At 53.3% G+C, this 15594-nt stretch overlaps 5 protein-coding genes across 5 annotated transcripts; all 5 read left to right on the top strand.

The window, feature by feature from the left end:
* Positions 1 to 37: 37 nt before the first annotated feature.
* NPL6 (chromatin structure-remodeling complex subunit RSC7) lies at positions 38 to 1950 on the top strand (the record flags this gene model as incomplete). The annotated part of the gene is made up of 3 exons (XM_007812330.2): positions 38 to 89; positions 401 to 1421; positions 1476 to 1950. The coding sequence occupies 3 exons, from the start codon at positions 38 to 40 to the stop codon at positions 1948 to 1950; spliced, it is 1548 nt and encodes a 515-aa protein (XP_007810521.2).
* A 1022-nt stretch (positions 1951 to 2972) lies between these two features.
* Positions 2973 to 4058, top strand: J3458_003478 (uncharacterized protein; the record flags this gene model as incomplete). The annotated part of the gene is made up of 1 exon (XM_007812331.2): positions 2973 to 4058. One exon carries the CDS (start codon positions 2973 to 2975, stop codon positions 4056 to 4058), a length of 1086 nt encoding a protein of 361 aa, XP_007810522.2.
* A 1104-nt stretch (positions 4059 to 5162) lies between these two features.
* J3458_003477 (uncharacterized protein) lies at positions 5163 to 6056 on the top strand (the record flags this gene model as incomplete). Its single annotated transcript, XM_007812332.2, has 2 exons — positions 5163 to 5235; positions 5290 to 6056. 2 exons carry the CDS (start codon positions 5163 to 5165, stop codon positions 6054 to 6056), a joined length of 840 nt encoding a protein of 279 aa, XP_007810523.2.
* A 513-nt stretch (positions 6057 to 6569) lies between these two features.
* On the top strand, positions 6570 to 7004 carry J3458_003476 (uncharacterized protein; the record flags this gene model as incomplete). Its single annotated transcript, XM_066117768.1, has 1 exon — positions 6570 to 7004. The coding sequence occupies one exon, from the start codon at positions 6570 to 6572 to the stop codon at positions 7002 to 7004; it is 435 nt and encodes a 144-aa protein (XP_065977559.1).
* A 6907-nt stretch (positions 7005 to 13911) lies between these two features.
* Positions 13912 to 14910, top strand: CLG1 (cyclin-like protein; the record flags this gene model as incomplete). Its single annotated transcript, XM_007812333.1, has 1 exon — positions 13912 to 14910. The coding sequence occupies one exon, from the start codon at positions 13912 to 13914 to the stop codon at positions 14908 to 14910; it is 999 nt and encodes a 332-aa protein (XP_007810524.1).
* Positions 14911 to 15594: the final 684 nt, after the last annotated feature.

Here is a 15594-nt window from a genome sequence, read left to right as displayed (position 1 = left end):
ACCAAGACTACGAGATATCGGGCTGTGAACTGGCAAGATGGGGCGACGGTCTAGTCGCGCTGCAGCTAGGAAAGCATCGGCGGCGCTGGGTATGCACTTTTCTCTCTCGGCCTTTTCTCCATCTTTTTTCCCTACATTGAGCGCAAGCAACATCACCCACGAGCGCGCACAGCATTGTCTTTGTGCCAGGGAAGCGCACTGATCGCGCGCTTTATACTTGCCTTGTGCTCTGTGCGCTTTTTTTTGTTTAATGCCTACCCGACTTCGTTTCCCTTTGCCTTCCCCTCCCACCGTTGGCCTCTCATCTCGTGTCCTTGACTGGCACAGAGACTCGCCAACATAATCATGGCACCCAGAACCAGGATCCGCTTAAGACTAACGCGTAGTTCAAACACTGCAGAGAGCACGCCCAAGGGTTTTGCCGAGACCGAGGACGAGCCCATGGTTGATGCGGCTGCGGCTGACGAAGGCTCTGAGCACGAGGAGCCGCCTGCGCAGGACGACGACGACGACGACCAGGAGGAAACCAAGGTCGCGTCTGATCACCAAGAAGCAGCTGCTAGAGAAGGAGAGGAGGAGGGCGACGAGGCCAAGGAACCCAGTCCGCCGCCTCAGCCTGTGATTCGAAGAAAGCGGCTGGGTCGACCGCCGAAGAACAAGCCCCCGGATTGGGATCCCATGATCACCGTGACGGAGGATACGCCGCGACGTCGTGGTCGCGGGGGGTGGAGAGGTCGAGGTGGTCGCAAGGGAGGACCAGCAGCGCCAAAGGCCGAACAGGTTATTGACGCCGAAGGTACCGTGGCCGAGATTGTCAATGACGAGTGTGTGCTACCCGAGGATCCTGAGGGCGAGACCAAGGTCGACAAGCTGGGAAACCTAGAAGGCGGTCGCGACTATCGCTGTCGTACCTTTACCGTCCTGGGACGTGGAAATCGACTTTACATGTTGTCCACGGAGCCTGCTCGTTGTGTTGGTTTCCGAGACAGCTACCTGTTCTTCACGAAGCACCGAAAGCTACACAAGATCATTGTCGACGACGACGAGAAGCGAGACATGATTGAGCGAGACATTATCCCACATTCTTACAAGGGCCGATCCATAGGTGTTGTTACGGCCCGGTCAGTCTTTAGGGAGTTTGGCGCCAGAATCATTATTGGCGGCAAGCGCATCATTGACGATTACAATGTTGCTCAGCTGCGGGAAGAAGGTGCTGTTGAGGGCCAGCTTGCTGACCCCGATGACCACTTTGTCCCCGGCGAGTACAACAAGAATCAGTACGTTGCCTGGCACGGGGCCAGTGCTGTCTATCATACCAATGTGCCGTCTGTGCCTGTACCGAATGGGAAGCCGGAATACAGAAAACGCAAGGTCAACGTCAATGACCAGAATTGGATGCTGGAACATGCACGAGAAGCTAGGTATGTGAAGCTGACTGCCCTTGTGACTTTGAAAAGACTGCTGACATGATGCAGCATATTCAACGCTGGAATCAATGCGATTCGCAAGTTCAACAATGCCGGCGTCTACGACATTCACACCAACATGATACAATACCCAGCCACGATGCAGCCCACCCGTGTGCGAATCGAGCAAGTGAGTCCCGACGAAGAGGCAGCCAGCAAAGGGAGCGCCAAGTTCCCACCGGTGCCGCTCAGAATGGCCAGGAATTTCCTCGTCATGGACACATACTGCGAGGGTGCGCCGCGAAACGGCGCTTCTGTCCGACCAAGCAACGAGACGCCGGCGGAATTTGTCGCCTCGTTCAACGGGCTGGTGTCAGTGTCAGACGAGATCAAGGATCTGTTGCCGGCTGAGTGTCGAAAGGCGTTTGATGAGGCGCTGGAGGCAGAGGTCGAGTTCCAGTCGCGCTGGGGCACGGAGAAGGAGAAGATGTCGCGCCGGGACCCCATCATTGATAAAGCGATAGTACCGTACAGCATGTCGTAGGGCGGCGTGCACTTTAGGGGAGTCTTTTGATGTGATGAGCGCATGGATGGTATGGAATGGAAATGACTGTGTTTGCATTGTATAATAGGAGTTTTGAGTCAAGGAGGGGGGCGTTGGGCGTATGGAAGCTGCAGACCAAGTCTAATAGTAGCCTGCAATAGGAACTGTTCTCGTCTGAGTCTAAACATCCGTCAATGTGTCCTTGTCCAGTCGATGGCTCAACTGCTGCAATGGTTTATACATGGCAAACACCAACATGATGGTCTTGTGTGGTCCAACCTGGCAGCTCATCGCCAGCATCACAATTGACGAGCCGAAACTCCAACTCCCGTCCCTCACCTCCTTTACTCACTACTTTGGTCCTGTTTTTTCTCTTCCGACGCTCATTTTTTTCTCTTCCGACGCTCATCAACTCGCTCACCTTGACCTCTAGGAAATACGCTCCTTGTGCGGGGGGTCACTTGTGAGAGTGGAATTTGAGAAGCTCAGGCGCAACATGGACTTTCTGATAGGGGCCAAGGTTATACTAAGCTTATATTATGTGGTGGTTCATTAGCACCCGCCTCGGGAAGTGATGGGCCATGTGCTACGTAACCCAAACCCCTTTTTGAGTTTTTTCTTTCTTTACAAGTCCGTTTGGTCTTGAGAACTTGTGCATATTTAGGTTGCACAGTCAGCAAAAGGCCAAGGCTATTTTGCTCAAGAACCAACAGATGGGCTCCCTGTGGCGCGGCTAAGGTCATTAGAACTGAGACGGCTCATCTTTGCAAGTACATGCATACACCACACCGTCAAAGACAAAAACAGATGCGCCGTACATCATGTCTCGATGGTCGACACTAGGGCTGCGCCCCTAAACGCAATTACTGCGATAACTAGATGGATAAGTTTGTTAGTTGCTCGAGGTTGTCTTTGGCTCTATTTACAAAGAGTCGAAACTAAAAAGTAGCAACATTGAACAAGTAAGATTTGGACAAAGATTTACTTCTTATACACAGCCTGTCCTGCTCTGTCCTGTCCTGATGATTTTATCTTTCCATTCTGTCTTTGGTTGTCATCACAAGTCTCATTCGAGAGCTGCTAACAAAATGGCTTCATCAACTTTCCACGCCTTCCCTCGACTTCCATGCGAGCTGCGGCTTCGGATCTGGGAGCTTGCGCTTCGACCCCAGCATGCCGGCGGTCTGCATCATTTCTTCATCGACCTGGAGGGAAACAAAGACGGCATTGACCCGAAACTGTTTGTCGGCGTGGACGACTGGGCTGGGGGCATCGACCCGGCCAAAAGGGATATTGCCTTGAACATAGGCCGCCTACAGAGCAACTCGTCAGCCACGCCCGGCAAAGGCTCAGTGTACTACTGGGATGCCGGCCTCTGGACAGCTTGCCGAGAATCAAGAGACGTCATAACGAGGCGCTCCGAGTCAGACTACCAGCACAGGACGGAACACTACTCACTCCTCCGCCGGGAAAGGATTGGGTGCCGCCATCCCTCGTTCGCAAAGGTACGACAAGGCAACCAGGCGTGGAACCTCGTGGTCCAGCCGCAGCGAGACCTCTTTTGCTTCCACGTCCAGGGCTGGGGCATGGACTTTCTTCTGCCGCATCCCTCGGTCCTCCAGGTCTTGCAGAGCCCAGTCTGCGGGCGTTGGAGGCTCGACCGCGATGAGCACACGCAGCCCACCTCCGTCCAGCACTTTGCCCTGGAATTCGACTCGAGCTGGAACACCGACTGGCCCAAGGGCCCCGATGAGCTTTTGGGCGAGGCTAGCCCCCGCGGCTTCGTCGCTCGCCTGATATTACGGGCCGTGCTTGCGGAGGTCGGCTTCTTTATCTGGCTGATTGACGGCGACGTCCCCGCGCCGAACAAGCCGCTCGAGCACGCACACGGCCAGGTCTTTTACGACATGGACGCCGAGTACGTCGAGACGCCCCAGTGGTGTGTCAGGGAGTCGTCCTACTTCATCGATCACATCAACCAAAGTCTGGGGGACTGGTACCAGTTTCTGGGAGAGGAGATACCCCATGTCGGCGACTCATTCGACTTGAATTGGAGCTTTGACACGGAGGCGTACATTGGTATCCTTGCGCGCAGGGAGAAGAGTTGAAGGCAACTTGTGGGCGGCACGGGGCCATTTTACATGATGTACTATGAGATACTACGGCGATTGTAAAGTAGCGTATACCTTGGTAGTGGGCAAACAGGTTGGATCGATGCAGCGATATTCTGCCATGGTGGTGAAGCCAAGTGACACGAGACGTCCATGCCCATGCTCAACATTACGCTCACGGCGGGAAACTTGGCCTCGCTCTTCTTGGCTTGTGAGGAGGCTGTTGCGGAGGAGGGCAGAGAGAGCGGCGTCGTCGAATAATGTCCGAAACGCCCTTGCGCACTGACCCCCGCGACGATCCAGACTCTCCTCTTGTGGCTCTGCCGGGATGATGATGATGAGTGAATGTTTACACATGAATTATCCTTTTTCCTTCTTTTTCCTTCTTTTTCCTTCTTTTTCCTTCTTTTTTTTTTATATCTCGCATTAATAGCTTACCGCGCTGTGTAAATCAGAAGCCGCAGGTTGAGCAAGCTCCCACCTCAATCAACCTTCACGTCATCGTCGTCATCTTCATGCACGGCAAATCGCCGACTATCCACAGCAACCCCGGATCTTTGACGAACCACTTCTCTCACACGATCCGTTTGAGCGCACGCTCAGCCCGCCTCCCGCAGCGAAACATGCATCTCCCGCCGGACCATCCGTCTTCATCTTTGTGCAAAGCCACCACGGAAGACCCTCCCGAGCATGGCTGTCCAACTGCATTTCAAAACATGGAGCAGAAATCCGCGGTTTGAGAATGGCTGCTGCAGCGAACCCTCTCTACGGCCGCACCAATCGCCATGGTCACGTCAGCGTTTCAAGGGCCCGACTATGGAACGCTCCGAGCTGGAAAACCCGAGTATGCTAGGCTTCAGGCCTCGCGACATGTCATCACGGGCAAGCTGTTTCCTGGCCCCGACGAGTCGTCTCAGATTCAAAGACGTCGTTGGAACACCGAGCAGCTCAGGCATATAAGACACTGTTATTCCGCTGCATCGATGGGCTCTGCTTGATCCAACTCTTTCTTCCTTGGGCCGGTCCTCTGTAACAACTCTTTTATACCACCTACCACGTCTCCCTTTTCCCTATATATTACTTCTTTTACACGCAGTCACCATGAAGTCCCTTTCTGTTATTCTCCTGGCCGTGACCTCGGTCTCAGCCGCCCCAGCCGGCACTCTTCGCCGCGGTACGTTGAACCTACCTGCTGCATTGTCAGGGCAAACAACTCACAACCTCCAAGATGCAGGCAAATCCAGCATTGGTGGCGTGGCTGCCCGGGCGAGCATCACAGACGCCTTTGCCGGCGCCGCCCAGGGAGCCGTCGACACGGCAAGCACCATGGCTGGTGATGCCATCAACGTTCCTCTTGACATGGCGGGCGCGGGTAAGCCGCTCGGTGCCCGGGCCGCTGATGAGCCCCTTCAGGACTTTGAGAGGAAGGAGGAGGAGGAGGAGGAGGAGGCTGCTCGGACTGCTGCCAAGAGAGCTGTTAGGCTCCGGGCGCTCCAGGATTTCGAAAAGGAGGAAGAGGCAGAGGATGCCGCCGCCGGACTCGGCACCCGTGAGCTTCAAGACTTTGAAAAGGAGGAGGAGGAGGAGGATGCTGCAGCTGGTATCAGTACGCGCGAGCTTCAGGACTTTGAAAAGGAAGAGGAGGAGGAGGATGCTGCAGCTGGTATCAGTACGCGCGAGCTTCAGGACTTTGAAAAGGAAGAGGAGGAGGAGGATGCCGCAGCTGGTATCAGCACGCGCGAGCTTCAAGACTTTGAAAAGGAAGAGGAGGAGGAGGAAGAAAGGACAAACGCCAAGCGGGCCACCAAGACCAATGGCCTCGAGGACTTTGAAAAGGAGGAGGAGGAAGAAGAGGCAAGGACAAAGGCCGAGCAGGCCCCCAAGACCAATGGCCTCGAGGACTTTGAAAAGGAAGAAGAGGCAGAGGAAGCGGCCGCTGGGCTCAACGCTCGTGCTGAACCCGAGCAGGAGGAGTGCGTCAACGAAGACGACTAGGTGAAGTGAAGGAGTGAGCAAAAGCAGAGCCTCTAGTTTTGCAGCCAATCTTTATCCACAGACGCCATCTGGGGAGAGGTGTACAAGTCAGGTTTCAACTCTGCGGTTGATTGTAGTCTAGTCTCGTAGTAATTTGTGCAAGTGCTTGGAGTATTTACGGCTGTGGACAAGAAGATGTGAAGATGTAAAAAGACTTCAGACCATCATCGTCTTGCTCGCCCAACACATAACCTACACCCATCGCCGCCATGGCTCTATCAATCCCAAGGGGGAAAAAAAGACTCACCACGCCACAATCCCACCTACAATCGGCTCATCGACCAAGATTCCCCCGGGGCCCTTTTCAACGACTGTCAAACCCAGAAAAGCAGCCCAATCCTCCCCACTCATGCAGTCAGTCGGTCATGCACAACCCAACGAGCCATTTTCCAACATCCCCCCACGCTCTCCCATGCCATGTCCCCGCGGTCTTCCGGACCGGCTCAAAAGAGGGAAAGAAATATGTGAATTAGAATGGCGGGAAAAAAAAAAAAAAAAAAAAAAAAAGACCGTCGTTTCCCCCCACGCCCTTCTTCATCATCGTCATGCAACCCCCGCACCGCCGAGGAGCATCCGGCACAATACAGCCAAGGCTCCATGCATCTTTTGTCCCTTGTGGTTCCCTTCTTGGAAAGGCTAAAGACGGACTTTACCGCCTGCTACCCTGCAGAACAAAAACGAAGACAAAACGGGCGTTTGTTTTTTGGCTTCGATTTTTCTTTTCGTGTGTGGAGGGGGGAGAATCGTTCATGGGGGCAGCACGGGCATGGCCAGAAAGGGTCAATCTCGTTGCACAAAAGAACGGAGACGACAGCCGAGTTGGTGCCCTTGGAGAGCTCTGGGAAGAGCTCGTGGGACGGTGCAACAACCGGTGGAGAGGTGAGAGTGTCGACGCCACCCTGCTACTGATGATGCAGAAACCCAGTCATCTACGCATCATGTACTCTGCATCGAGGGAAACATATCCGCCGTGGAGGTTGATGCGAGCATGTACGCTGTGGCAACTACCGACACAGGGCACGGAATAGTACACGGCTTGCAACAGAGAGGCCTCTTGTGCCGTGTGTACGCCCCTCCAGCCGCCAAACTTGTTTCTTTCGTCACGGCAAAGAGCTCCCCGCCTCTTTACCGTCACAATGCACCCCCCGTTGTCGGTGCTCCGTGACAGTGAAGCTGTCGGCTGGGCAAGGCCGGGACAGCTTGTTCCCTCACAATCTGTGCGTGTCAGGTTGCACGCCGCCGCCGCCCCTCACGATGAACTCGGCCGTGAGGGCATGCTCGCCCCCCTCGAGGCAGCACGACGCAGGTGTCGCTGCGAGTCGAGGCGCCGCCAATCGAGTCGTCAAATCGTCAGCCAGACGGCACAGGCTTGTTGGTTCTTGCAGAGTGGACCCGTTAGTCAGCCTCGGTCAAGCTCCATGACCAGCCGGTGATTCTGTCCCCTTTGCCCCCGTTGGAGATCTCTAGCGTTACCAAATATAAAAATGTTATCCTCGGCAATCGCCCATGACCGGCAACCAGGAGAATCTGAGAAATCTTGCGGTGAGCACTCGAGCAGAGAAGAAGGGCGTCGCCGTTTCCCAATTTTCCCCCGCACAAACATGGCATCCCGAAGAGGACCTGCAGAACCACGGCGGCTTCGAGACGGCGCATTGCCAACGTCTTGCTAGCGGTTTGCTGCTAGCTTGACTGCCCGTGACCTTTCAACCCTTGGCCCACCCGGGACCCAGGGCGACACGACAGGCCGAGTCTGGCTGGCTTGCCCGTCGTTGGCCACCGCGTGCAGCTTCTTCTCGGGGTATTTTTGGCCTCCTTGTCCTCGGAGCTGGCCAACCAATGCACACGCAACCCACACGCACAAACAAACAATCAAAAGCGAGGCAACGGGTCGAGCGGGCAGAAAGACCCTGAAGTTCGGAGACTGGAACGCGCCGTAAAAAGGTCGACGACTGATCTTCATCAAGTGTGGATCGTGACCCTGATTTCCAGAATGGCAATCTTGTGCCAACACACACGCCCCCGTAGGTCCCCCGTAGGTCATCATCTCGTCCTCCGCGTCCGCAACATGATGGGTGATTAATGATGCCAGGAATCATTATTTTTAATTGAGAAATATTGAGACGCGTGGCCGAACCCTGCCGCCCTGCAAGGACCATCGCAGTCGCCAATGTGACGCTCGCGTGTCTCGTCGTCAAGAATGGGTTCACGGTCCCAGTGCCGTGGGTGCTTCGTAAACACCCACCCCCCACCCCCGGTCCATGTACGCAGCGCTGATTGGCTGCCTCCTGGATAAATCCGTGACGGATTTGTTGTGCACACGCCGTCAGTGTCAACGTCTGGACGGGGATTGACGACAATGAGCACATGGACAATTGCAAAATGCCCAAGTTGTCGGGTTTGAGCCAAAAATGCACTCGACAATACAATGTGCAATAGGGCACAATCGTCAATGTTTTTGCGTCGGAGAATGCGGCTTTGGCATTCCTCGCCGTTTCTGCCGTCTGCGTGCTCCGTGTTCCGTAAACGAAGCCACCTGACCTCTTCTGCTCCTTTAGCGGCGTGCTGACACTGCCTGCACCTACCTACAAACGGCGCAGGGGATTGGGACAACGAATTACCGGAGCATTCATTCATCCATTCATTTATTCATTGTCCCCAATAAAGGAAAGCGTCAAACCTATTTTCATGTGTCAAGTGACTGCCATGGATCATGCTCTTCTGCCACTCACGTACATATATACTGTACTCCGTACGGTAATTAACTCCTGTGAAGAAAAGGGCCTCGGCTTACATCCTGGCTGGTTTCCACAAGCCTGCGTAAACGCCCTCTTGACACGGGCACGTCTGCCATGGATGGGAAAGGGGTTGTTGCCCTCCGCGAATCTCTAATTTAACATCATCCTTGCTTGGTTGAAGAGTCGGCGTTGCTGAACCCTGGACAGATTGAGATTCGGGCCCGCTAGTGCCACGAATTCATTCTTGTGCAGGCATGGACCAGACCTAAGCAGTACCGAGTAAATAATCGTGCCCAGGCCAAGGCACCGCATTCCACAATTTCACATTGTCGTCTACCACCTTGGTAACTAGTAGGCATATTCGATACGCGTCCTTCTTACAGTCTTCAATTCGTCGAGCCGTCATCCTCGGGGGCAACTGGGTCTACAGACAGCATTCAACCAGTGTCTGGCAAAGGCACCAAATCACTCCTACAGCCATGCCCTTGAACCCCGACATTCGTCCTTGGAGCCGCCAAGGGTCCGTCGGGAGCCAATATCTTCTCCAGGATATCGTCTGGTGGATCTGAGGCATTTCTCTCCCCGTTTCCCGTGCTTCAAGATTGATGGCGGTGCACATTGCCTGGCTCCAACCTTGTCTCCCCTCTTCTACCGCGCTGCCATCTTTGGCACCATCATGTGGTGGAACGTGCAGGCCGCATCGTTTATCCGAGGGTAAATAGCAAGTTACGTAGTAAAGGCCTCTGTCGCCGGCCCAGTGACTTCTCATTACAAGAGAGCACGGTACAGTATCAAGTGCTGTGAGTTGCATTAGGCGTGGGAGGCGTACCCATCTATCTACCCCGTAGCTCTGGCATGAAATCCGCAGTTGTGGCCTTTTGCTCTTGTCCCTCACGGCGGCCAGGAAGAACACGCTGCAGGAGTCTGATGGTCCATGGGTGTGGTTCTCCATACCGAGTACGGAGTACAAGAGTGATTCACTATGTCCCATGCCGTTTATTGCTGGGCATACGTCACCACCAAGTCCATTTAGGGATCATTGGGGGTGGCCCTACATTCGTGCTGGTGTTATCCAACACTGCCACACGCGATGAGCTAGCTTGGAGGACTCCTACAATTTCAGATGTATGGAGTAATAATAGGGTCGAGTCATCGGTACATCGCCCGCCAGACGTCCGACACCCACGAAACACTGGCTGCTGGAAAGAGGAATTCGACTCATCGGCTACTACACCCATCTGTCCCGTTCAAAAAAATAAAAAAGGTTACCGCTTGGGCATGATCTAGTAGTGAACATGATTCTGGCATGAGCTGACTAAAGAAAGGGTTAGCCCGAAAAAAAAAGAATTAATGTGAAGCTCTGCACTTAGCTCCGCGGTTCCCACGCTAATGATGGACTCGAAGAATTTTTTATAAACTTTGCCTCAGACGGCTCGTTCTCGAACAATAAATATGGCCTGGCCGGCAAGGAAGTGCAGCGACGAGCCCATCAGAACAAATGGCGTGGGGGCATGGCATCGTTTCCCGCGGATTTGTGTGCCTTGTGTCTGAAAGTGTGGTATTTGGTGTGGGTTCGAGTGCTTCTTTTGGAGCACCTCCGTAGACGCTAGACACCAGCAATCCAGCAATGCCTAGCACAAAGGAGGAAACTGCCAGGCAACGAGGCCAAGAGATCAGACAGGAATATGCAACACTACGGGGAACGTGGTGAACAGCATGCACCACACACTCGATGCCTGCCTGGCCTTTGCCTGGCAACCTTGGTCGTTCTGGTCGTTCTTTGGCAAGGTCATCTCGTACCGCTCCATAGCTCCGTTCGCCTGCATCACATCAGGCGACCCCGGGGTCTTTGAACGTGGCAGCCGACCTTCATAAAATACACGCAAATAGCGTAATTGCATGTGCGTAGTGCGTACCCGAGTCCGTCCGGCCGCCCGGAGGACATGGAATATTAAACTCTTGCAGAGGCAAATCAAAAGGTGGCAAAGTCGTCCCAGGACATGAGAAAGAATATGCGGCCCTCGCCATGACCCCTTTGACTTCGTCACTGGTACTCCGGTGGTGCTGCATGCTGTGGCGAGGCGTCTCGGACGTCTTCAGTACTCCGTAGTTGGCACAGTAATATAAAAAGCGAAAACAAAAAGTAAAAAATAAAAATAAAATCGACACTCTCGCCAGCCGGGTGTCAAAGCGTCTTCGCTACCCATTCTTTGGCTGGGGTGACTTCAATGTTGTGCCAAACAGACCAAGGGATGGGGTAAAGAGGCAAGGGTGGCGGCGGATTAATTTTGTGCACCTACGGACTACGCAAGCGCGGACAGACAAAAATACGGTGGCTGTCATGGGAAGGAGCCAGTGTCTACGGAGAGTTCTCTTTCTGTCTCTGGGCTGAGTCCCGGCGGAGCCTGAAAAACTTGAGAATCCAGACGATGAAAAGTCTGATAGTGGCCCCTGCGGGACGACAAGAGAAAAATCGACAACAAGGTACGGAGTACTTACGGAGTATACAGAAGATATACCGAACGTTAGTCAACGCCCCCCAATTCTCCAGTACCCAGTACCCAGTTCGCGTTCCCTGTGGTCGTACTTTATATGCTCCCGTACGGAGATGGTCGGTGCGATATGTAGATTGTTGCTTACAGTGTTCCGCACTCCATGCCCCGTATCCCGTGCACCGTACTCGGGATCAGCAGTAGCAGACGAAGACGAAGACGCAGACGCAGACGCAGAAAGACAGACCAGTTGAACTCGACTCGGGGTCCTGGGGTCAATGGAGGTGGCCGGCATGAGAACCGTCCGAATACCTGTAACATTCAAGGTAGAATGCCATGTCTGGTCGAACGCCAGTCAGTGGCGACTCCACGTTGACCCTGGCCCCCTGAGTCTTTGAATCACCGCAACATGCCCGCTGATGCATCCACAAGTCCACAAGCCCCCAAGTCTGCAGCCCACCCAGCAACACGCACACCCAAGACACCCAACCCCAACACCCTCCAGCGTTCCTTCCTCAGGTGCTGCGGCTCTAGCCAGGTGGTGAGTGTGCCGCTTGCAGCCTGCAGGCCACAGGCTGGGTGGTCGCCAAGCCAAGCAGCCAAGTTCTCAAGCACCATGACCTGCCTGGCCTTTTCAGACAAGCATTCCACTCCCCTTGGGCGAATCAGCACCTGCAGAGGTACATGTTTGGTGGAGCACGCGCTCCTCCCTAGTCTCCCCATTTGCGCCAAATACATTCATCCGCCTAGCCACTGACCAAGGAGAAGAGGAAAGCAGGAAGGCACAATGTGACCAAGTGGAAAAAAAAGAGGGAAGGCTCTCCGGACTACTAGTACGTGCAATAGGGGCAACGGAAAGAGTGAGGGACGAGAAAAAAAAAGCGTAACTTTGGTGGTACATGTTACTTCTGCAACGCCACGCTGATCCGGCTTTGTACCCGCTGAGTGCCATGCCCCATCCGAGGATTTTTTTTTCCCCTCATCCTGACTCTTTGAATGTTGAACATCATGGCCCAGACACCCGGCCCTGCCGCCCTTGGTACTAGCCGCCATTCACGCAGGCTGCAGAGCAGGGTGGCCTCTGTGGCTCCTTTGAATCTTTTTTTTTTTTCTGGGACTGGCACGTATCCGTGAACCCAGCCCGCTGGCTCAAGTGATGTGTCTGGATTGGCCCTGGTCTGATAATTTGACATGCTGTGCATTGCATGTACATCGAATGTATGGAGGCAGTAGGGTGCCACAGCCCCAGTGTTCATTACGGGACGCCCACACGCTACAACACAACAAAACACAACGCCCACACCACACACACCAACCACACACCACCACCCACCACCCACCACCTTGCACCTACAAGCTCCTGCCTCCCAGGTGCCAAACTGGAGCATGAGCAGCCTGGCCATTCAATCTATGTTCTATCTATTATGCGCCACCACACCAGCCGTCCACACTTTTTCACGCCCCATCCATTATCCTTTCTTCTTCTTCTTTTCGACCTCTCTTTCTCTCTCTATCCTTCTCCCTTTCCTCTACTTCCGTTCTCACTCCTCCACGACACACCGAATCCGCCGATTCTTCGACAACCTCGTCACGAACCCCGTCACCGTTCGTTGACTCTCGGATTCAGGTCTTTCGCGCGAGTCTCTCCCGCCGCCTTCTTCAACCTGCTCAGGCTTCTTGTGTTGGCTGCTCTGTTGGGAACTCTACGGTGTGTGTTGTGGCCAGTTTGCTCTCGGCCGCCCCCGACAATCCGACAACCCCCCAGGGTTCCGCAGCATTACTCTCTCTACCTATTCGAAGCCTTGCTCGGTTTGAGGTGAGTTTCGATGCAAAAAAAGACGCTGCTGCATTGGTGTCGGTCAGCCTCTACGCTGTGTGTTGTGTTGGTGTTGCTTGGTTTGGGTATTGAATTATGGACTTGGAACGAGAGTGACCTGCGTGACCACTTTCGTTTCTAGCTCATACGGGTCGAAGAGCTAAGCATCTACTGTGTGCTGTATTGATCAAATAGACGGGTTGTTGGGAACCCGGATCAACGGCTCTCGCGCCTCATGTCCAAACTTCAACCAACTTCAAAGCGCACATCCCGAACCTTCTCAGGTCAATGTTAAAAAAACATTGAGCACGAACACGTTTCTTACTGACCATTTACCCAGGTTGCTTCCCACTCTGCTCCTCGCTTCCCTCGCTTTGAGTCGTGTTGGGTGCTACGGTGGACAAGAGTTCGATCTCCTTTGCACCACTCGAACATTGCGATTCCCTTAGTCGTTTGATCCGAGTTCCGCCAGCAAACATCATTTTCAACGCGTCTTTTCTCGACCATCTTTCCAGCATAAACGTCTAGGCTACATTGTCACATAATACGGCAATAGAGAATAGGCATTAAATGGCTTACCGGTCCTGAAACAGAATCATCTGGTTTCTTTCCTCCCTTTTCCTCCCCTTTCTTTTTTCAACGTTATTTTGTTCCCGACGACTTGTCATTTGGGAGACGTCATCATCCTTTGTCGCGTCTCTTGTCGACAAGCTCAATCTTCCGACCAAGGTCACTGCTGATCTTAGTCGGATTCTCATCTCAACACCTTCATCATGCCAGGTGGCGTATGTGCCGTCCTCGATTACGAGGTCGACATGATGGCAGAATACGTTAGTGAAATGGCTGTGCGTGTTGTCACTCCTGATGCTACAGTCACTCCGGGTTTTCGCAAGTTTGTCACCCAAATTCTCACTTCAACACGACTTCCTAGCACCACGATTCTGCTGGGCATGAACTATCTTGCCAAGCGGATCAACGCCATTAAAGGGCAGGGTCCTTACAACAAGGTGTCCGAAGGCCAAGTGTGGCGATACTTGACTGTCTCGCTCCTCTTGGGCAGCAAGTTTCTTGACGATAACACGTTCCAGAATCGATCCTGGTCCGAAGTCAGTGGTATTTCAGTGACAGAACTGAATAGTTTGGAGTTTGAGTGGGTTCAGGCCATGGGCTGGAGACTATATGTCAATCTTGACCTCAGCAAGGATTATCAGGCTTGGCTTGACAACTGGCGCGAGTGGCAACAGATGAAGAAGCGACAGGCAGTCCAGGCAAACCGTGAACGACTTGCCTCTCTCGTACCTGCTATCGACACGGAGCTTGTAAGATATAACAGCAACCGCCAATCGCCGCATTCGCGCTATGTGCAAGAGCAGGTTGCTGAGTTCGATCGTTATCAGGCCATCAAGGCCCAACAGCAGACGTACCGCTCCCGCGATGCTCCTTGGGCTCATAACCCATGGAATGCCCCTTTGACGCCACCAGACTCTGGATACGGCACTCCTGAGTATGTCCTGTCCGCTACGTCTAGCAATGCTCGCTATAACGAGTGGTTCGCTCAGGCCGCTGCACAGTACAGCAGTCGGTATCCTCAACCACCTACCCACAGCTCGTTGTACCAGCATCGCCAGACCCCCTTTAACTCTCACTACTCCTATAATCACGGCGGGTGGGACCATGAGATTGGCGAATGCAGCTGCCCTGGATGTGTTGGTCCAATGAAGCAAACTCCTTACTTTATGTCCCACGGATATGGCCAACAGGTGGTAGGCTGATGCGAAAACAACAAACAACAATTTCGGTTTTTATTTACTGGATCCTCTGAAGAGGCAGTAATGCTTCCATTTTCCTCGCAACCAAGAATTGCTAGAGGGGCTTCAGATGTCGAAGAAGTTTTTGTAATGGCTACGAATTTTCTATGCGTTTCTTAAAAACGACTTTTTTCTCCAGATACCCCGGCATGACAAAAAACGCAAAAAGGTTTCACGCGATCAGCTTGTGGTATTTTTTTTCTTCTATGGCTTGTCTTTTATTGGGATGAATTGCTGGCTATCGAAACTCGACCCATGTATGACGACCTTCGCTACGAACTGTATCAAATTGGACGTATGCGCTTGGGCCTCGAAGTGGAATTTAATCGAGTTGTATGCGGCGATTCAAATTATTATTCCTTGGTCACGTTATTAATCGGCACGTTGCGGCGTTTTGGCTTTGACACTACGGAACAGGGCTTCGATCCCCTATAGAATCTACATTTACACGGCCATCATAGGTGTTTTGCGACTTGCGATTTTGGTTGCGGGAAGTCTTTTACTTCCCCATGGTACCATACTTGGCCACGACAGCTCAGAGCAATGCGATTGACATTCGTCAGTTGCTTTGTTTTCAGCAGCATCATCGTCTGATATTCTATGTTTAAACCAGATGATAATTTGGGTGGTTTAGACGGCATCCAAGTG

Source organism: Metarhizium acridum, assembly GCF_019434415.1.
Source record: "Metarhizium acridum strain ARSEF 324 chromosome Unknown scaffold_13, whole genome shotgun sequence".
Taxonomy (NCBI): domain Eukaryota; kingdom Fungi; phylum Ascomycota; class Sordariomycetes; order Hypocreales; family Clavicipitaceae; genus Metarhizium; species Metarhizium acridum.
This window is presented reverse-complemented; position numbering and strand designations above follow the sequence as displayed.